This window comes from Salvelinus sp. IW2-2015, linkage group LG18 (genome assembly GCF_002910315.2).
Source record: "Salvelinus sp. IW2-2015 linkage group LG18, ASM291031v2, whole genome shotgun sequence".
NCBI classification, from domain to species: Eukaryota; Metazoa; Chordata; class Actinopteri; order Salmoniformes; family Salmonidae; genus Salvelinus; species Salvelinus sp. IW2-2015.
Genome location: NC_036858.1, coordinates 61,927,874 through 61,949,105, shown reverse-complemented (window position 1 = coordinate 61,949,105; position 21,232 = coordinate 61,927,874). Strand labels below are relative to the sequence as shown.

At 45.8% G+C, this 21,232-nt stretch overlaps 1 protein-coding gene across 6 annotated transcripts in view; it reads left to right on the top strand.

Moving 5' to 3' along the window:
* The window catches only part of LOC111977448 (C-Jun-amino-terminal kinase-interacting protein 4), a 63,532-nt gene that overhangs the window by 20,893 nt on the left and 21,407 nt on the right, over positions 1–21,232 (top strand). For 3 of the 6 annotated variants that reach the window (XM_024006879.2, XM_070448627.1, XM_070448628.1), the window contains 3 exons: positions 4,087–4,207; positions 11,624–11,694; positions 12,204–12,286. In XM_024006879.2, the coding sequence (XP_023862647.1) occupies positions 4,087–4,207; positions 11,624–11,694; positions 12,204–12,286 (275 nt within the window). Of the gene's footprint in view, positions 1–767; positions 3,831–4,086; positions 4,208–11,623; positions 11,695–12,203; positions 12,287–16,325; positions 17,031–21,232 lie in introns of those variants that run through there. The other 3 variants (XM_070448629.1, XM_070448630.1, XM_024006881.2) reach the window with 3 other exon arrangements.

Here is a 21,232-nt window from a genome sequence, read left to right as displayed (position 1 = left end):
TTGAGCCAGTTCTGATTTCATATTATTGGGATTTGAAGACCCAGACAAAAAAAATGATAACAGGCTTTGATTGAATAACCCCTGGCTGTTATTGACTTGTTGAAAGTGAAAAGGTGTTCCTGTTCTTATAATGTTGTCTCACTGGAAGTTCACAAACGCTCTTGACAGATCGTGCTGTGACCTGCTCCAACTCCAGACACATTAATGCACGCACAATACACACACACTTGACCCTCTAACCAAGGAACACATTTATAACACAATATTTTAAGTTGATTGCGTGTTTAATAAACACCCTCAAATCTAACTCTTCAGGATCTTGCCAACCACAGATGCATGACCCTTTTAGTGACTTCCAGATCTGTGACACTAGATCTCCTTTCTGGCAGCGCCATCCTGCTATCCCAGCTGCCCTGTTCTACCCAGGCAGCAACCCAAAGAAGACTCTGTGCACTTAATAAAACTCCCTGTCAATACAATGTTGATACACTGGGGCACTTTGTGCGTGTGAGAGAGAAAGAGAGCTGTGTGAGATGGAGCGTGTGTGTGTGTGAGAGAGGGAGAGTGTGTGTGTGTGAAGGGATAAAGGGAGCATTATGCATGGTCAGGAGGAGAGGGGGAAGAGGAGGTAGATAAGACTAGAGAAACTCTTTCTCTGGAGCGTTGTCTTATGAACACCCAACTATGGGTCATATGATGAGCAGCACGGAGAAAGTGTGTGTGGGTGGGGTCTAAGGGATTAGGAAGAGGGGGTGAGGTTCTAGGGATTGATGTTGGGTATTATGCTTTTATGACAGTTAAAACCATATGTGACGTGCAGCCTTATGTTTAGTGTTGTCGACAGATCCCCCTCTTGCTCCTCTCCCAGCCCTCTTGTCCAGGCCTCATGTAGCCTAATGCTCTTATTAGATTTGCTGTTTTACTTGGAGTTTACTGTGAGGAAGTCTGTGTCTTTTCTTTACTGCCCTTCAGACCCTTTACTGCCTACTGCCCTTCAGACCCTCTCTCATACCTTCCCACATTGTTTTCTTAATCCATTTCTCTCTTTCTTGCCCTCKCGTTCTCTCGCTATGCTTATGGTTTCCTAACCATTTGAACAGGGCCTTGAATACACCTGCAGCCAAACTAATGATTTAATGTTCATCAAAGGCATTCTGAGGAATGCCTTCATCTGCTTTCTGACATAGAAAGTTGCCTTCATGTAGAGAAGAGCCTATTTGTTCCAGTAGGCCTCCGGCAGAGCAGGGGACTCGGGTGAGTCAATCCCGCAGCAGATGACTGCTCATCCCAGCCGATGGGCTCTTGTCGATAAGCCCTTCATCCACACACAGCTCTATGATCACAAGACTCAAGACTGTTTACTGGTGTCGGCGGTGAATGAGGGCAGACTTTAGTTCCAGCCTTGTGTTATAACACCGGATTCACCTCAATCTGGTGTCAGGTGTGTTGGTGCTGGGCCAGACCCAAAGCCTGCAACACCGCTCTAACAGGTCTCTAAACTGTCACCGGCTGGTTCAGCTCTTTTACTGTATGTTTGTAATAAGCTAGGTGGTATGCAGTTGCTCTTTGAGGGTGGGTATATCACACACTACTCTAAGCTGCGAAGTAGAGCAGCGGTCTAAGACACGGCATCACAGTGCTAACTGCGTCACTACAGATCCTGGTTCGATCCCAGTCTGTGTCGCAGCCGGCCGCAACCGGGAGACCCATGAGGTGGTGCACAATTGGCCCAGCGTCGTCCGCGTTAGAGGAGTGTTTGGCCGGCTGGGTTGTCCTTGTCCCATCGCGCTCTAGCGACTCCTGTGGCGGGCAGGGTGCAGTGCACGCTGACACGGTCGCCAGGTGTACAGTAGTGGCCAAAAGTTGAGAATGACACAAATATTAATTTCTACAAAGTTTGCTGCTTTAGTGTCTTTAGATATTTGTCAGATGTTACTATGGAATACTGAAGTATAATTACAAGCATTTCATAAGTGTCAAAGGCATTTATTGACAATTACATGAAGTTGATGCAGAGTCAATATTTGCAGTGTTGACCCTTCTTTTTCAAGACTTCTGCAATCGGCCCTAGCATGCTGTTAATTAACTTCTGGGCCACATCCTGACTGATGGCAGCCCATTCTTGCATAAACAATGCTTGGAATTTGTCAGAATTTGTGGGTTTTTGTTTGTCCACCCGCCTCTTGAGGATTGACCACAAGTTCTCAATGGGATTAAGGTCTGGGGAGTTTCCTGGCCATGGACCCTAAATATCGATGTTTTTGTTCCCCGAGCCACTTAGTTATCACTTTTGCCTTATGGCAAGGTGCTCCATCATGCTGGAAAAGGCATTGTTTGTCACCAAACTGTTCCTGGATGGTTGGGAGAAGTTGCTCTCGGAGGATGTGTTGGTACCATTCTTTATTCATGGCTGTGTTCTTAGGCAAAATTGTGAGTGAGCCCACTCCCTTGGCTGAGAAGCAACCCCACACATGAATGGTCTTGGGATGCTTTACTGTTGGCATGACACATGGTAGCGCTCACCTTGTCTTCTCCGGACAAGATTTTTTCCGGATGCCCCAAACAATTGGAAAGGGGATTCATCAGAGAAAATGACTACCCCAGTCCTCAGCACTCCAATCCCTGTACCTTTTGCAGAATATCAGTCTGTCCCTGATGTTTTTCCTGGAGAGAAGTGGCTTCTTTGCTGCCCTTCTTGACACCAGGCCATCCTCCAAAAGTCTTCGCCTCACTGTGCGTGCAGATGCACTCACACCTGCCTGCTGCCATTCCTGAGCAAGCTCTGTACTGGTGGTGCCCCGATCCCGCAGCTGAATCAACTTTATGAGACGGTCCTGGCGCTTGCTGGACTTTCTTGGGCGCCCTGAAGCCTTCTTCACAACAATTAAACCGCTCTCCTTGAAGTTCTTGATGATCCGATAAATGGTTGATTTAGGTGCAATCTTACTGGCAGCAAAATCCTTGCCTGTGAAGCCCTTTTTGTGCAAAGCAATGATGACGGCAGAGGACAGAGGAAGAACAATGATTCCAAGCACCATGCTCCTTTTGAAGCTTCCAGTCTGTTATTCGAACGATCGAGTGATCGTGATCTCCAGCCTTGTCCTCGTCAACACTCACACCTGTGTTAACGAGAGAATCACTGACATGATGTCAGCTGGTCCTTTTGTGGCAGGACTGAAATGCAGTGGAAATGTTTTTGGGGGGATTCAGTTCATTTGCATGGCAAAGAGGGACTTTGCAATTAATTGCAATTCATCTGATCACTCTTCATAGCATATGCAAATTGCCATCATACAAATTGAGGCAGCAGACTTTGTGAAAATTAATATTTGTGTCATTCTCAAAACTTTTGGCCAAACTGTACAGTGTTTCCTCACTACCAATTGGATATCGCAAAATTGGGGGGGAAAAGGGGTATAAAAAACTAAAAACTAAAAGTAGACAGTTGATCAGTGTGTGTTGGGAGGGGGGGTTATGTCTCGCTAGGTTATGTCATAACTCCTCAGCCTGTTTTTGCTGGCAGCGGCAGAGTTCTCCAGTTAGACAGATTCTCTCATTCCCATCAACGGAAAAGCTACAACAATTGTCGATCTGAAGATACTGGTGTTGAGCTCTAATGGACAACAACAAGAACTTACTACCGGACACTGATCTGTCAGTGCAACACACACTCAAGTGGCACCAAGGAGCTGGCGCTCTGAACCTGTTGTCTGACATCCACTGAATGGAACTGAAGACCGACTGACTCTTCATGTTGACCTCAGACCTGATACACAGACACAAAACAACACATTGAATGGAGCTGCAGACAGACACACACAGGCAGACAGGTGGGTTTTGTCTCATTGATCTCACTCCAGATTTGAGTTAGTCCCTAGTCTCTCCCAATTCACTTCTTCTGTGTCTGTCTCTAAGGATCATAGGAGGTGGTGGCAGAAGGAATCTGACAAACATGATGCATACAGCTAGCAATGTGTCCTGTCTGTTGGCTAGAGATCAATGACCTTTCTCACAAGTACTTAACACACATGGACACATGCCATTGTGTTACACACAGTGTTTTAACAACTCTCTGTCTGTCTGTAGAGGTACATGGTGTTTGAGGACAGTCAGGACATGGAGAAGAAGGACCTTCAGGGTCGACTGGTGATGCTGGAGTCTCACACACGTCAAATGGAGCTCAAGACCAGGAACTACTCGGACCAGAGTGAGTCTTAACAAACACACAAACGGACAGATTCATACTGTGGTGGTTAATTTCTTTATTATCAAATGAGGAGAGACAAACTTATCACACAAGTCAGAGTTATACTTAAACTAAATCTTTAATCACTTATTAATAAGGGAGCAGGTCAATACAACACACACATATAAAGTGAATCAATTGAGTGCTCTACGATAATGATGGCTTGTCGACGAATCACCCTCAGATGATTCGTTGAGAGCCCCGAGACAAAAGGAAAAAGGTATTTTTATAGCCAAGATACACCCCTTTCAACCTACATGACGAACAACAGATGTATAGAATGGGTCACAAGGTTAAGATTTGTATGAAAGTTACTTATAATTCACAGCAGACAGTATTTGCTGTAAAAACAGTTCTCATTGTGTAGACTCCAAGGTCTGGCCCTGGGGTCATCTCTCCCTGGTACCTTATAGAACAGAAACATTAACTCATGCTCTGGAATGCAGTCTCTTTAGGTTTTGTCACCCAAAAGACATTGTAAATCTCTCTCAGTGTTATCTCCCAGAGGCCCATCCTCAATAGAACACAGATGAGCGTTCTAACAACCCCTTATTATTTCGCATAAAACAACCATTTGATGCAATGAAGGTATTATAACAATCTTGTAATTTCCACCATAATACTCAATCAGTTACATAATTGATCAATCAATCACTGTCTTTTATTTATTTTATTTTTTTTCACTTTTATTTAACCAGGTAGGCTAGTTGAGAACAAGTTCTCATTTGCAACTGCGACCTGGCCAAGATAAAGCATAGCAGTGTGAACAGACAACAACACAGAGTTACACATGGAGTAAACAATAAACAAGTCACCCTCCCGGGTGGCGCAGTGGTCTAGGGCACTGCATCGCAGTGCAGGCTGCGCCACCAGAGTCTCTGGGTTCGCGCCCAGGCTGGGCTGGGTTCGCGCCCAGGCTCTGTCGCAGCCGGCCGCAACCGGGAGGTCCGTGGGGCGACGCACAATTGGCATAGCGTCGTCCGGGTTAGGGAGGGTTTGGCCGGTAGGGATATCCTTGTCTCAGTATGTAAAATGTAATAAAATGTATGCACTCTACTGTAAGTCGCTCTGGATAAGAGCGTCTGCTAAATGACTAAAATGTAAAATGTAAATGTAATAACATGGTAGAAAAAAGAGAATCTATATACAATGTGTGCAAAAGGCATGAGGAGGTAGGCAATAAATCGAATAATTACAATTTAGCAGATTAACACTGGAGTGATAAATCATCAGATGATCATGTGCAAGWAGAGATACTGGTGTGCAAAAGAGCAGAAAAGTAAATAAATAAAAGCAGTATGGGGGGGTGAGGTAGGTAAATTGGGTGGGCTATATACCGATGGACTATGTACAGCTGCAGCGATCGGTTAGCTGCTCAGATAGCAGATGTTTAAAGTTGTTGAGGAGGAAAGGCGTCCAAATGAGGTTTTGGCTTTAGGGATGATCAGTGAGATACACCTGCTGGAGCGCGTGCTACGGGTGGGTGTAGCCATCGTGACCAGTGAACTGAGATAAGGCGGCACTTTACTAGCATAGCCTTGTAGATGACCTGGAGCCAGTGGGTCTGACGACGAACATGTAGCGGGGGCAGCCGACTAGGGCATACAGGTCGCAGTGGTGGGTCATATAAGGTGCTTTAGTAACAAAACGGATGGAACTGTGATAAACTGCATCCAGTTTGCTGAGTAGAGTATTGGAAGCTATTTTGTAGATGACATCGCCGAAGTCGAGGATCGGTAGGATAGTCAGTTTTACTAGGGTAAGTTTGGCGGAGTGAGTGAAGGAGGCTTTGTTGCGAAATAGAAAGCCGACTCTAGATTTGATTTTGGATTGGAGATGTTTGATATGAGTCTGGAAGGAGAGTTTTGCAGTCTAGCCAACACCTAGGTACTTATAGATGTCCACATATTCTAGGTCGGAACCGTCCAGGGTGGTGATGCTAGTCGGGGTGCGGGTGCAGGCATCGAACGGTTGAAAAGCATGCATTTGGTTTTACTAGCGTTTAAGAGCAGTTGGAGGCACGGAAGGAGTGTTGTATGGCATTGAAGCTCGTTTGGGGGTTAGATAGCACAGTGTCCAAGGAAGGGCCAGAAGTATACAGAATGGTGTCGTCTGCGTAGAGGTGGATCAGGGAATCGCCCGCAGCAAGAGCAACATCATTGATGTATACAGAGAAAAGAGTCGGCCCGAGAATTGAACCCTGTGGTACCCCATAGAGACTGCCAGAGGACCGGACAACATGCCCTCCGATTTGACACACTGAACTCTGTCTGCAAAGTAGTTGGTGAACCAGGCAAGGCAGTCATTAGAAAAACCGAGGCTACTGAGTCTGCCGATAAGAATATGGTGATTGACAGAGTCGAAAGCCTTGGCCAGGTTGATGAAGACGGCTGCACAGTACTGTCTTTTATCGATGCCGGTTATGATATCGTTTAGTACCTTGAGCGTGGCTGAGGTGCACCGTGACCGGCTCGGAAACCGGATTGCACAGCGGAGAAGGTACGGTGGGATTCGAAATGGTCAGTGATCTGTTTGTTGACTTGGCTTTCGAAGACCTTAGATAGGCAGGGCAGGATGGATATAGGTCTGTAACAGTTTGGGTCCAGGGTGTCTCCCCCTTTGAAGAGGGGATGACCGCGGCAGCTTTCCAATCCTTGGGGATCTCAGATGATACGAAGGAGAGGTTGAACAGGCTGGTAATAGGGGGTCGACAATGGCGGCGGACAGTTTCAGAATAGGGGGTCCAGATTGTCAAGCCCAGCTGATTTGTATGGGTCCAGGTTTTCCAGCTCTTTCAGAACATCTGCTATCTTGATTTGGGTAAAGGAGAAGCTGGGAGGCTTGGGCGAGTAGCAGCGGGGGGGGCGGAGCTGTGAACCCTTAATCAGTGTCTCCCCTAGGATTATTTTCAGCAGTGGTGGGGGGTTTTTCGGAGGTGTCTAAGTGCAGTCTATAATTTTTTTTATTTTTGGGAGGTGTCTAGAAGGGGTTGTTTGGAGGTGTCTGTACGTGCAGTCTATAAGGGGGTAGTTTGGACGTGTCTATAGGGGTGTTTGGACGTGTCTATAAGGGGGTAGTTTGGACGTGTCTATAGGGGGGTGTTTGGACGTGTCTATAAGGGGGTTTGGACGTGTCTATAAGGGGGTAGTTTGGACGTGTCTATAAGGGGGTAGTTTGGACGTGTCTATAAGGGGGTTGTTTGGACCGTGTCTATAAGGGGGTAGTTTGGACGTGTCTATAAGGGGGTAGTTTGGACGTGTCTATAAGGGGGTTGTTTGGACGTGTCTATAAGGGGAGTTTGGACGTGTCTAAAGGGGTAGTTTGGACGTGTCTATAAGGGGGTTAGTTTGGACGTGTCTATAAGGGGTAGTTTGGACGTGTCTATAAGGGGGTAGTTTGGACGTGTCTATAAGGGGTTGTTGGACTTGTCTATAAGGGGTTGTTTGACGTGTCTATAAGGGAGTAGTTTGGACGTGTCTATAGGGGGTTGTTTGGACGTGTCTATAGGGGGTTGTTTGGACGTGTCTATAAGGGGGTTGTTTGGACGTGTCTATAAGGGGGTTTTTGGACGTGTCTATAAGGGGGTTGTGTTGGACGTGTCTATAAGGGGGTTGTTTGGACGTGTCTATAGGGGGTTGTTTGGACGTGTCTATAGGGGGGTTGTTTGGACGTGTCTATAAGGGGGTGTTTGGACGTGTCTATGGGGGTTGTTTGGACGTGTCTATAGGGGGGTGTTGTTTGGACGTGTCTATAAGGGGGTTGTTTGGACGTGTCTATAAGGGGTAGTTTGGACGTGTCTATAAGGGGGTAGTTTGGACGTGTCTATAGGGGGGTTGTTTGGACGTGTCTATAGGGGGTTGTTTGGACGTGTCTATAGGGGTTGTTTGACGTGTCTATAGGGGGGTTGTTTGGACGTGTCTATAGGGGGGTTGTTTGGACGTGTCTATAGGGGGGTTGTTTGGACGTGTCTATAGGGGGGTTGTTTGGACGTGTCTATAGGGGGGTTGTTTGGACGTGTCATAGGGGTGGTGTTGTCTGGGGTGTTTGACGTGTCTATAGGGGGGTTGTTTGGACGTGTCTATAGGGGGGTTGTTTGGACGTGTCTATAGGGGTTTTTGGACGTGTCTATAGGGGGTTGTTTGGACGTGTCTATAAGGGTGTTTGGACGTCTAAGGGGGTTGTTTGGACGTGTCTATAGGGGGTTGTTTGGACGTGTCTATAAGGGGTTGTTTGGACGTGTCTATAGGGGGGGGTTGTTTGGACGTGTCTATAAGGGGGTTGGACGTGTCTATAGGGGGTGTTTGGACGTGTCTATAAGGGATAGTTTGGACGTCTCATAAGGGGGTTGTTTGGACGTGTCTATAAGGGGTTGTTTGGACGTGTCTAAAGGGGGTTGTTTGGACGTGTCTATAAGGGGGTAGTTTGGACGTGTCTATAAGGGGGTAGTTTGGACGTGTCTAAGGGGGTATTTTGGACGTGTCTATAAGGGGGTAGTTTGGACGTGTCTATAAGGGGGTAGTTTGGACGTGTCTATAGGGGGGTTGTTTGGACGTGTCCTATAGGGGGGTTGTTTGGACGTGTCTATAGGGGGGTGTTTGGACGTGTCTATAGGGGGTTGTTTTGGACGTGTCTATAGGGGTTGTTTGACGTGTCTATAGGGGGTTGTTTGGACGTGTCTATAGGGGGTTGTTTGGACGTGTCTATGGGGTTGTTTGGACGTGTCTAAGGGGATAGTTTGGACGTGTCTAAGGGGGTTGTTTGGACGTGTCTATAAGGGGGTGTTTGGACGTGTCTATAAGGGGGTGTTTGGACGTGTCTATAAGGGGGTAGTTTGGACGTGTCTATAAGGGGGTAGTTTGGACGTGTCTATAAGGGGGTAGTTTGGACGTGTCTATAAGGGGTAGTTTGGACGTGTCTATAAGGGGGTAGTTTGGACGTGTCTATAAGGGGGTAGTTTGGACGTGTCTATAAGGGGTGTTTGGACGTGTCTTATAGGGGGGTTGTTTGGACGTGTCTATAGGGGGTTGTTTTGGACGTGTCTATAAGGGGGTTGTTTGGACGTGTCTATAAGGGGGTTGTTTGGACGTGTCTATAAGGGGGTTGTTTGGACGTGTCTATAGGGGGGTTGTTTGGACGTGTCTATAGGGGGTTGTTTGGACGTGTCTATAGGGGGGTTGTTTGGACGTGTCTATAGGGGTGTTTGGACGTGTCTATAAGGGGTTGTTTGGACGTGTCTATAGGGGGGTTGTTTGACGTGTCTATAGGGGGTTGTTTGGACGTGTCTATAGGGGTTAGTTTGGACGTGTCTATAAGGGGGTTGTTTGGACGTGTCTATAAGAGGGGTTTAGTTTTGGACGTGTCTATAAGGGGTAGTTTGGACGTGTCTATAAGGGGGTAGTTTTGGACGTATGTCTATAAGGGGGTAGTTTGGGACGTGTCTATAAGGGGGACGTGTTTAGTTTGGACGTGTCTATAAGGGGTATAGTTTGGACGTGTCTATAAGGGGGTAGTTTGGACGTGTCTATAAGGGGGTAGTTTGGACGTGTCTATAAGGGGGTAGTTTGGACGTGTCTATAAGTGCAGTCTTCAATAAAGACTTTAATTTAATTCTACATCACACATCAAAGTAAGTTTATTCCGGTCTGCTGAGTTGGTATTTGACTCTGATCGGGTTAACTAACCACTTTATGGGGAAGTACATGTATAGCTCTCTGCCAACTGAACCTGACTGAGTGCGTGCGCACACACTGCCTGACTTGATATTCACCAACTCTCACAGCCAGGTCCACAGTAATTGTTCTCTCCAATGTTGTCTTTCTCCCCCTTCCCCTGTTACCACCTCTTCTATTTCACTTCTTTCTTCTTTTAGCCGTTATCTCTCACTCACTCACTCACTCACTCACTCTCTCACTCTCTCACTCTCTCTCTCACTCTCTCACTCTCTCTCTCACTCTCTCACTCTCTCACACAGGAACTAGATAGGGAGAGGCTGAGCAGTAATACGCATGTGTTGAATCATTTAGATGTGAGAACACTCATGAGGCCAGCTCATAGTTCAGATTGCTCATCAGGTGTGGGTAGAGTAGATGATGAACAGGACAGATATAGTAGACCGCAAGCCCTAAACACAGTTCCACTTTCCAATACACACACAGCAGGTGAATTCCTAAAGTGTTATTTCTGTCTGTTCATTCTCTACTTGGTTCCTCTTTGTCTACCGGTAGTCACTAGTCATGGTAACTCACAAATCACATAGACAGCAGAGCTAAGTCCTAGGCATTCACTAAACCACCTCTGACGGTCTGGGTTTGAAGCCTGTGTTCTACTGAAGCTAATCCCAGACCTATATCATATTCCACTAAGAGCCAACGACAAAAAACCACAGTCCGCTGTTAGCCGTGCTATCATAGAGAAATGTAGAGGGGGGTAGCAGATTTGATTTAGATAACTGTGTTAGCATTTACTGACACAAACACCTCACACTGTTGGGAGGGTCATTGTCAATGACCAGATGGTATGCCTGCTTGGGTTAGTGTCGGTCTCACACACTCTGCCTTTGTGAAGGCATTGGTCAAGTTCTTTTCGCATGGCCCAGGTGGGCGGAGTTAGATCATTTTAGACCATTCCATTGGTCCTTTAATTGAAATCTCCACCTACCCAGGGCACCGGGCCATGCAAATACAAATTCCACCATTGTAAGGCTGGGCAGTCATCTGAACAGTCACACAGGATATTGTCATGGTGTTTTCACTATAAACAGTCCAAGCCAGCCAAGTTTCCTACAGTGGATTAAGTTACAGAGCTCAGAGCTATGTGTTATACTGAAATAGAGTAGAGTTGATTCTAATGTATGCTTGTGTGTTTGGGTTCCTGCTTGTGCTTTTTTTATAGTACAGTTTAAACATGGCTTCTGAGTGTGTGATGAATGGTACAACTTTGTGTATGAAACGGCATAGAATTCCTGAAATTTTTCATAGGGAAACGTTTTTACTCATGGCAGGATTATGGTTGCTCAGGGACCCCAACCCAAAGCTGTGTAAAATATCTCTGCATCAATGTTTGAGTGAGCCAGACAGTGTTGTTACTAGTGCGCTAATGACACCTGGTGGTCATGCATTGCTACTACAACTGACAGCAGTTTGGTACTTTATTTGGTTTCTCATCTTGGAAGCCTGTTTTGAGAAGGATATTACTGATGTTCATGGACAGATGTTACTGATGTTCGTGGACCTGTGTTACTGATGTTCCAAGATTACATTCACTTTTAACTAACTGGACTCAAAAGGCTTTTCTATGTTCTTTATAACAGTTAGTGTTATTTTGCCTCATTGACCATGTTGTTATGTTTTAACTGAGATCACACGTTCTTTCTTTCAGTCGGTAGAATGGAGGAACGAGAAGCCGAGCTGAAGAAGGAGTACAATGCCCTCCACCAGAGGCACACCGAGGTATGAGGAGGGAAGGGAAGTGTGTTGTAGTGCGTGTTGGGATCAATTTCATATCAATTCAGAAATTACAATGAAATTCCAATTCTCTTCCAATGCTTTTCAGTTAGGAAAAATTGGAATTGGAATTTAGTTTACTTTCAGAATTGACCCCATCTGTGATTGAGACTGTTCCATTTTTTTCATTGTACTGGGCAAACTTGTTGAGAGAGACTCCCTACATTTAAATATGTTGCCTCAACTCAGTCTGTCTAAAGTCTGTTTTCCATAATGTATTACTAACWSWWTWMMTTGGCCCAGACGCCAAAACAAACTTCTCTGGCCTGCATAGAGAACATGATCCCAGCTGTACATGGTACCCCACATGCCAGGAGGCTGTCTGTTCCAGCTGTATATGGATACAAAACCCCATAAGAAACAGTAGGCATCATGGCCATCTTCAACAATGTATTCGAATAGGGACACTCCCTGTCCACGCTAACCCCCCCCCCCCCGTGGTATGTCCCATGCAGATGATCCACAGTTACATGGAGCACTTGGAACGTACCAAACACCAGCTGGAGACACCCTCGGACACAAGCACAAGCAGATCAAGGTAAGGTCATTTACAACACCAGTCAAAAGTTTGGACACACCTACAATTAAGGGTTTTTCAATATTTTTGCTATTTTCTACATTGTAGAATAATAGTGAAGACATCAAAACTATGTAATAACACATTTGGAATCATGTAGTAAATAAATCAAAATGTATTTTATATTTGAGATTCTTCATAGTAGCCACCCTTTGCCTTGATGACAACTTTGCACACTCTTGGCATTCTCTCAACCAGCTTCACCTGGAATGCAATTCAATTAACAGGTATGCCTTGTTAAAAGTTTTTCTTTGGAATTTCTTTCCTTAATGCTTTTGAGCCAATCAGTTGTGTTGTGACAAGGTAGGGGTGGTATGCAGAAGATAGCCCTATTTGGTAAAAGACCAAGTCCATATTATGGCAAGAACAGCTCAATGAACAGTCCATTACTTTAAGACATGAAGTTCAGTCAATCTGGAAAATGTCAAGAACTTTGAAAGTTTCTTCAAGTGCAGTCGCAAAAACCATCAACTGCTATGATGAAACTGGCTCTCATGAGGACTGCCACAGGAACGGAAGACCCAGAGTTACCTCTGCTGCAGAGGATAATATTATTAGTTAACTGCCTCTCAGATTGCAGCCCAAATAAATGCTTCACAGAGTTCAAGTAACAGACACATCTCAACATCAACTGTTCAGAGGAGACTGTGTGAATCAGGCATTCATGGTCGAATTGCTGCAAAGAAACCACTACTAAAGGACACCAATAATAAGAAGACTTGCTTGGGCAAAGAAACACAAGCAATGGACATTAGACCAGTGGAAATCTGTCCTTTGGTCTGATGAGTCCAAATTGGAGATTTTTGGTTCTAACTGCCGTGTCTTTGTGAGACGCAGAGTAGGTGAACGGATGATCTGCGCATGTGTGGTTTCCACCGTGAAGCATGGAGGAGGAGGTGTGTGGGTGCTTTGCTGGTGACACTGTCTGTGATTTTATTTAGAATTCAAGGCACACTTAACCAGCATGGTTTCCACAGCATTCTGCAGCGATACGGTATCCCATCTAGTTTGCGGTTAGTGGAACTATCATTTGTTTTTCAACAGGACAATGACCCAACACACCTCCAGGCTTTGTAAGGGCTATTTGACCAAGAAGGAGTGGGATGGAGTGCTGCATCAGATGACCTGGCCTCCACAGTCACCCGACCTCAACCCGTTTGGGATGAGTTGGACTGCAGGGTGACGGAAAAGCAGCCAACAAGTGCTCAGCATATGTGGGAACTCCTTCAAGACTTTTGGAAAAGCATTCCAGGTGAAGCTGGTTGAGAGAATGCCAAGAGTGTGCAAAGCTGTCATCAAGGCAAAGGGTGGCTACTTTGAAGAATCAAAAATATAAACTCAGCAAAATAAATAAACGTCCCTTTTTCAGGACCCTGTCTTTCAAAGATAATTCGTAACAATCGAAATAACTTCAGATCTTCATTGTAAAGGGTTTAAACACTGTTTCCCATGCTTGTTCAATGAACCATAAACAATTAATGAACATGCACCTGTGGAATGGTCGTTAAGACACTAACAGCTTAGGGACAGTAGGCAATTAAAGTCACAGTTATGAAACTTAGGACACTAAAAAGGACTTTCTACTGACTCTGAAAACACCTAAAGAAAGATGCCCAGGATACCTGCTCATCTGCGTGAACGTGCCTTAGGCATGCTGCAAGGAGGCATGAGGACTGCAACTATGGCCAGGGCAATAAATTGCAATGTCCGTACTGTGAGACGCCTAAGACAGCGCTACAGGGAGACAGGACGGACAGCTGATCTGTCCCTCGGCAGTGGCAGACCACGTGTAACAACACCTGCACAGGATCGGTACATCTGAACATCACACCTGCGGGACAGGTACAGGATGGCAACAACAACTGCCCGAGTTACACCAGGAACGCACAATCCCTCCATCAGTGCTCAGACTGTTCGCAATAGGCTGAGAGAGGCTGACTGAGGGCTTGTAGGCCTGTTGTAAGGCAGGTCCTCACCAGACATCACCGGCAACGTCGCCTATGGGCACAAACCCGGCGTCGCTGGACCAGACAGGACTGGCAAAAAGTGCTCTTCACTGACGAGTCTGGGTTTTGTCTCACCAGGGGTGATGGTCGGATTTGCTTTTATCGTCGAAGGAATGAGCGTTACACCGAGCCTGTACTCTGGAGCGGGATCAATTTGGAGGTGGAGGGTCCGTCATGGTCTGGGGTGGTGTGTCACCGCATCATCGGACTGAGCTTGTTGTCATGCAGGCATCTCAATGCTGTGCATTACAGGGAAGAACATCCTCCTCCCTCATGTAGTAGTTACCTTCCTGCAGGCTCATCCTGACATGATCCTCCAGCATGACAATGCCACCAGCCATAATGGCTTCGCGGTCTGTGCGTGATTTCCTGCAAGACAGGAATGTCAGTGTTCTGCCATGGCCAGCGAAGAGCCCGGATCTCAATCCCATTGAGCACGCCTGGGACCTGTTGGATTGGAGGGTGAGGGCTAGGGCTAGGGCCATTTCCTCCCAGAAATGTCCGGGAACTTGCAGGTGCCTTGGTGGAAGAGTGGGGTAACATCTCACAGCAAGAACTGGCAAATCTGGTGCAGTCCATGAAGAGGAGATGCACTGCAGTACTTAATGCAGCTGGTGGCCACACCAGATACTGACTAACTTTTTTGACCCCCCCCTTTTTTTCAGGGACACATTATTCAGGTTCTGTTAGTCACATGTCTGTGGAACTTGTTCAGTTTGTCTGTTGTTTAATCTTGTTATGTTCAAACAAATATTTACACATGTTAAGTTTGCTGAAAATATATGCAGTTGACAGTGAGAGGACTTTTCTTTTTTTGCTGAGTTTATTTTGATTTGTTTAACACTTTTTTTTCCCCCATATGTGTTATTTCCTAGTTTTGATGTCTTCACTATTATGCAATGTAGAAAATAGTAAAAATAACGAAAAACCCTTGAATGAGTAGGTGTGTCCAAACCTTTGACTGGTATACAACTATCAAAGTCCCATGCCAAAATCACTGCATGTACAGTATCATATAGCAGGGTTTCCCAAATACACTGCTGGTTTGTGGCCAGTACATCCTGGGTAGCGTGTGTTTTTGTATTTTACTGTACAGTGTCCGTATCAGTATGACACATCAAGATTCATTGGCATAGTTGGCTCCTCACCCTGAGAGAGTAAGTTGATGTGAGGTGCTTCATCACTGCAGGCAACACTCCTATGCTTGCTGCTCTCCACAGGCAGTTCAATGTAGGTCAGAACCTGATGGAGGGAAGAAGAGAGGAGAGGAGATGGGAGGAGGAGAGTGCAGGCAAGGGGATGGGAGAGGAGATGGGATGGGGAGAGGGCAAGCGAGGATGGGATGAGCAGGGCAGAGGGAGAGGGCAGGCAAAAGAGGAGAGGATAGGAGGTGATGACATTTTAGTGGATCTGAGTTGAAGGGAGTGAAGGAGGATGAAGAGAAGATTGGGATATAGAGATTGAGTGGGACTATTCTGTTGTATATAAACCAGCTAGAAGTTGTCAGTGGTCAGCTGAAGTAATCTCAGTGTGATGATTAGAGGGTTTCAGAGCTGTAGTGTGTTAGTCTGCTGAGCAGATCAGAATAGTGAGTGAAACGGCAGTGAAAAGAGGCCATGGTCTCACGCTGGATAAGCCTCCGTTTTGAACGGTCTAGAGAGGGATGTTTACTTTGACCACTACATCAAAGCAGATTGCTTTTTAGATTTAAACAGATTTAAACATTTTGTGTTTGTTCATAAGGCACTCATTTGTGATTTTCAGCGATTTCCCATAACACAGGTGTTACATTATGTATTATGTGTGTGGCAGCAGCCCTCCAGTCTTTCATTAGTAGCAGGCGCTGCCAGTATCCACAGGTTTGTCCTCCCAGTCTCTCCCTGGCTCAGCCAATCAGCATCGAGCTGGGAGGAGGCATATGTTACCAGCTCTAATGCTGCCTCAGCATCCGAAAGGGAGGGATAAGGGGAGAGGGAGGGGAGAGCGAGAATTCTAGACTGTACAGCGGGAGCAGTGTCGCATCTTAGCAAAGAAAGGACAAGCAAGAGTATCGTCTGACAGAAAGAGGATACAATACATCAAAAGAGTGGAGAAAGGGAAAACCGCTGCGAAGCCAGTGTCCACCCCCTCTCTCTCTCTCTCTGGATGATGTCACAGTAGTGTTGAACTGAAGCCGGCATCACTCTACAGTAGCAGTTGCTGCTCTGTCTCTCTGCCGCCACCACCACCGCTGCTGCTAATGGGATTGCTGCTGCTGTTGTTTCTGTTGCCGTCGCTCGTTGGCCTGCTGGTCTGAGCTCACATAGCTCGAGACCGCTCTACTCTGAACCAGATCTCCTGTACCTGACCATTCTTCTCATTCCAGCAGTCAGTGACAGACCGTGTGTATGTCAGGTGTAATTTGTCGACAGACACCAAGGGGATTATACTTCTTTGCTTTGAGATCCAGGGACAGTGTGTAAAAGCTTCAGAGGCGTGCGTTTTAGCCCCCTTCCCCTGGTCCCAGCAGTGTGGGGCGCTGGGCCATGTTCAGGGAGGGCCATGAGCCCGGGGCGTATACTGTTGTTTGTCTTTGGCTTTGTGGGGGGGTCCGTGGTCATTAACTCTGCCGTGCTGGTCTCTCTGTCTGTCCTGCTGCTGGTGCACTACTCTGTCTCTACTGGCCTTCCTGCCCTGCCCGCCCTGTCACGACCCAACAGGTACTGTACGACCCTGTGTGTGGTGTGTGTGTGTGTGAGAGAGAGAGAGAGAGAGACAGAAACGCAGCCTACTGTAAGTCGCCTCACTCCTGAAGGTAACTCTTTGAAAGGGATGGGTGTGTTTACCTCTTTCTCCTTCAGAGAGAGAGAGAGAGAGACAGAAACGCAGCCTACTGTAAGTCGCCTCACTCCTGAAGGTAACTCTTTGAAAGGGATGGGTGTGTTTACCTCTTTCTCCTTCCTGTCCTCTTTTCCATCTCTGCTCTTTCTCTGTTCCTACTCTGTCCATTCTCTGCTGAAATCACTTGTACATTTATCTGCTTGCTTACCCCTCTAACTCCACCTCATCCCTCTTTCCCTTGCTTGTTTACTTCCCGTGGGGTAAAGCCAGTTGCCATTATATTAACATGTAGTTACCATGCTGTGTTTGTAACAGACAGCCAGGCTTTATGGTTCTGCAGGCTGAAAGTAGGTCAGGTGAGAGAACCTTCTCAGACAGTAGATACTCAGACACACTCATCCATTCTAACATTACATATTATTTACGTTAATGTATCATTTATTTATACAGTTAATCCCATTTGATAAATATCCTTTACAAGAGGGACCTGTCAAAGCTGTATGCTATTTTTGGTTTTAGGATATTTCTTTGAGAGTTGAAAAAATATAGTTGATTTTTAGTTAAAGCTTCTCTCCAGTTTATGTCCAATGGCAGGCAGTGAGGCCTGTCTCTCTCTGTCTCTCCATAGTGGGGTGTCGATTGTCTATGGTCTGCTATTAAGTACAGCTTTCTCTTTTTAACATGGAAGTCATTGTTTCTGCCTACGCTACTTTACTGTTAGTACCTCATTGATGTGGGTGGGTTAATATTGAGCTCCACTTCCATTGATGTTCAAAGTAGGCTTGGGCGGTGTACCGTGTACTGGGGTATTTAGAAATAGCCACGGGAGGGTTTTTCAATACCGTCAATACCTTTTTGAAACTCTTTCAAATCAAATGTTATTTGTCACATGCGCCAAATACAATAGGTGTAGACCTTACAGTGAAATGCTTACTTACAAGACCTTAACCAACAATGCAGTTCAATAAATGGTCAAAATATTTACTAGATAAACTAAAGTAAAAAAATAAAAAGTAACACAATAAAATAACGAGGCCATATAGGGGGTACCGGTAGTCGAAGTAATTTGTACATGTAGGTAGCGGTAAAGTGACTATGTATAGATAACAAACAGCGAGTAGCAGGGGGGGGGTGTCAATGTAAATAGTCTGGGTGGCCATTTGATTAATTGTTCAGCAGTCTTGTGGCTTGGGGGTAGAAGCTGTTAAGGAGCGTTTTGGACCTAGACTTGACGCTCCGGTACCGCTTGCCGCGCGGTAGCAGAGAGAACAGTCTCGATGACTTGGGTGACTGGAGTCTTTGCCCTAGTATATAGGTCCTGGATGGCAGGAAGCTTGGCCCCAGTGATGTACTGGACCATACACACTACCCTCTGTAGCGCCTTACAGTCAGATGCCGAGCAGTTGCCATACCAGGCGGTGATGCAACCAGTCAGGATGCTCTCAATGGTGCAGCTGTAGAACTTTTTGAGGATCTGGGGACCCATGCCAAATCTTTTCAGTCTCCTGAGGGGGAAAAGGTGTTGTCGTGCCCTCTTCGTGACTGGCTTGGTGTGTTTGGACCATGATAGTTTGTTGGTGAGGTGGACGCCAAGAAACTTGAAGCTCTCGACCCGCTCCACTACAGCCCCGTTGATGTGAATGGGGGCGTGTTCTGCCCTCCTTTTCCATCCTCTTCCACGATCAGCTCTTTTGTCTTGATCACGTTGAGGGAGAGGTTGTTGTCCTGGCACCACACTGCCAGGTCTCTGACCTCCTCCCTATAGGCTACCTCATCATTGTCGGTGATCAGGCCTACCACTTTTGTCGTCAGAAAACTTAATTATGGTGTTGGAGTCGTTCTTAGCCACACAGTCGTGGGTGAACAGAGAGTATAGGAGGGGTCTAATCAGGCACACCTGAGTGGCCCCCGTGTTGAGGATCAAGGATCAGGGATMAGGGTCCTTAGCTTAGTGATGAGCTTTGTGGGCACTGTGGTGTTTGAATGCTGAGCTGTAGTCAATGAACAGCATTCTCACATAGGTGTTCCTTTTGTCCAGGTGGGAAAGAGCAGTGTGGAGTGCGATTGAGATTGCGTCATCTGTGGATCTGATGGGATGGTATGCAAATTGGAGTGGGTCTAGGGTTTCCGGGATGATGGTGTTGATGTGAGCCATGACCAGCCTTTCAAAGCACTTAATGGCTACTGACGTGAGTGCTACGGGGCGGTATTCATTTAGGCAGGTTACCTTTGCCTTCTTGGGCACAGGGACTATGGTGGTCTGCTTGAAACATGTTGATATTACAGACTCGGTCAGGGAGAGGTTGAAAATGTCAACGAGACACTTGCCAGTTGGTCCAGACATGCTCTGAGTACGTCCTGGTAATCCGTCTGTCCCTGCAGCCTTGTGGGGCGGCAGGTAGCCTAGTGGTTAGAGCATTGTTCTAGTAACCGAAAGGTTAGTGTCCCGCTCCTTGAAAGCGGCAGCTCTAGCCTTTAGCTCGGTGCGGATGTTGCATGTAATCCATGGCTTCTGGTTGGGATATGTACGTGTGGGGACGACGTCGTAGATGCACTTATTGATGAAGCCGGTGACTGAGGTGGTATGCTCCTCAATGCCATTAGATGAATCCCGGAACATATTCCAGTCTGTGCTAGCAAAACTGTCCTGCAGCGTAGCATCTGTGTCATCTGACCACTTCCATATTAAGCGAGTCACTGGTACTTCCTTCTTTATTTTTTGCTTGTAAGCAGGAATCAGGAGGATATAATTACGGCATGGCCGATTAATTAGGGCCGATTTCAAGTTTTCATAACAATCGGTAATAGGCATTTTTGGATGCCGATTACATTGCAATCSACGAGGAGACTGCGTGGCAGGCTGACCACCTGTTACGCGAGTGCAGCATCAAAAGGACCTGGTGGCTGCAAGGAGCAAAGGTAAGTTGCTAGCTAGCATTAAACTTATCTTATTCAAAATATTCAATCTTAACATAATCACTAGTTATCTACACATGGTTGATGATATTACTAGTTTAACTAGCTTGTCCTGCGTTGCATATAATCAATGCGGTGCCTGTTCATTTATCATCGAATCACAGCCTACTTCAACTTCGCCAAACGGGTGATCATTTAACAAAAGCGCATTCGCGAAAAAAAGCCCAATCGTTGCACCAATGTACCTAACCATAAACATCAATGCCTTTTCTTAAAATCAACACAAGTATATTTTTTTAAACTTGCATATTTAGTTCAAAGAAATTCATGTTAGCAGGCAATATTAACTAGGGAAATTGTAACACTTCTCTTGCGTTCAGTGCAAGCCGAGTCAGGGTATATGCAGCAGTTTGGGCCGCCTGGCTCGTTTCGAACTGTCTGAAGACCATTTCTTCCTAACAAAGACCGTCATTAATTTGCCAGAATTTTACATAATTACAACATAACATTGAAGGTTGTGCAATGTAACAGCAATATTTAGACTTAGGGTTGCCACCCGTTCGATAAAATACGGAACGGTTCCGTATTTCACTGAAAGAATAAACGTTTTGATTCCGAAATGATAGTTTCCAGATTTGACCATATTAATGACCTTAAGCTGGTATTTCTGTGTTATAATTAAGTCTATGATTTGATATTTGATAGAGCAGTCTGACTGAGCGGCGGAAGGCAGCAGCAGGCTCGTAAGCATTAATTCAAACAGCACTTTCCTGCGTTTGCCAGCAGCTCTTAGCAATGCTTGAAGCACAGCGCTGTTTATGACTTCAAGCCTATCAACTCCCAAGATTAGGCTGGCAATACTATAGTGCCTATAAGAACATCCAATAGTCAAACTTAACTGGGAATATGGAGGACTGATGTTAAAAGGAACCACCAGCTTTCATATGTTCTCATGTTCTGAGCAAGGAACTTAAACGTTAGCTTTTTTACAAGGCACATATTGCACTTTTACTTTCTTCTCCTACACTGTGTTTTTGCATTATTTAAACCAAATTGAACATGTTACATTATTTATTTGAGACTAAATTGATTTTATTTATGTATTATATTAAGTTAAAATAAGTGTTCATTCAGTATTGTTGTAGTTGTCATTATTACAAATACA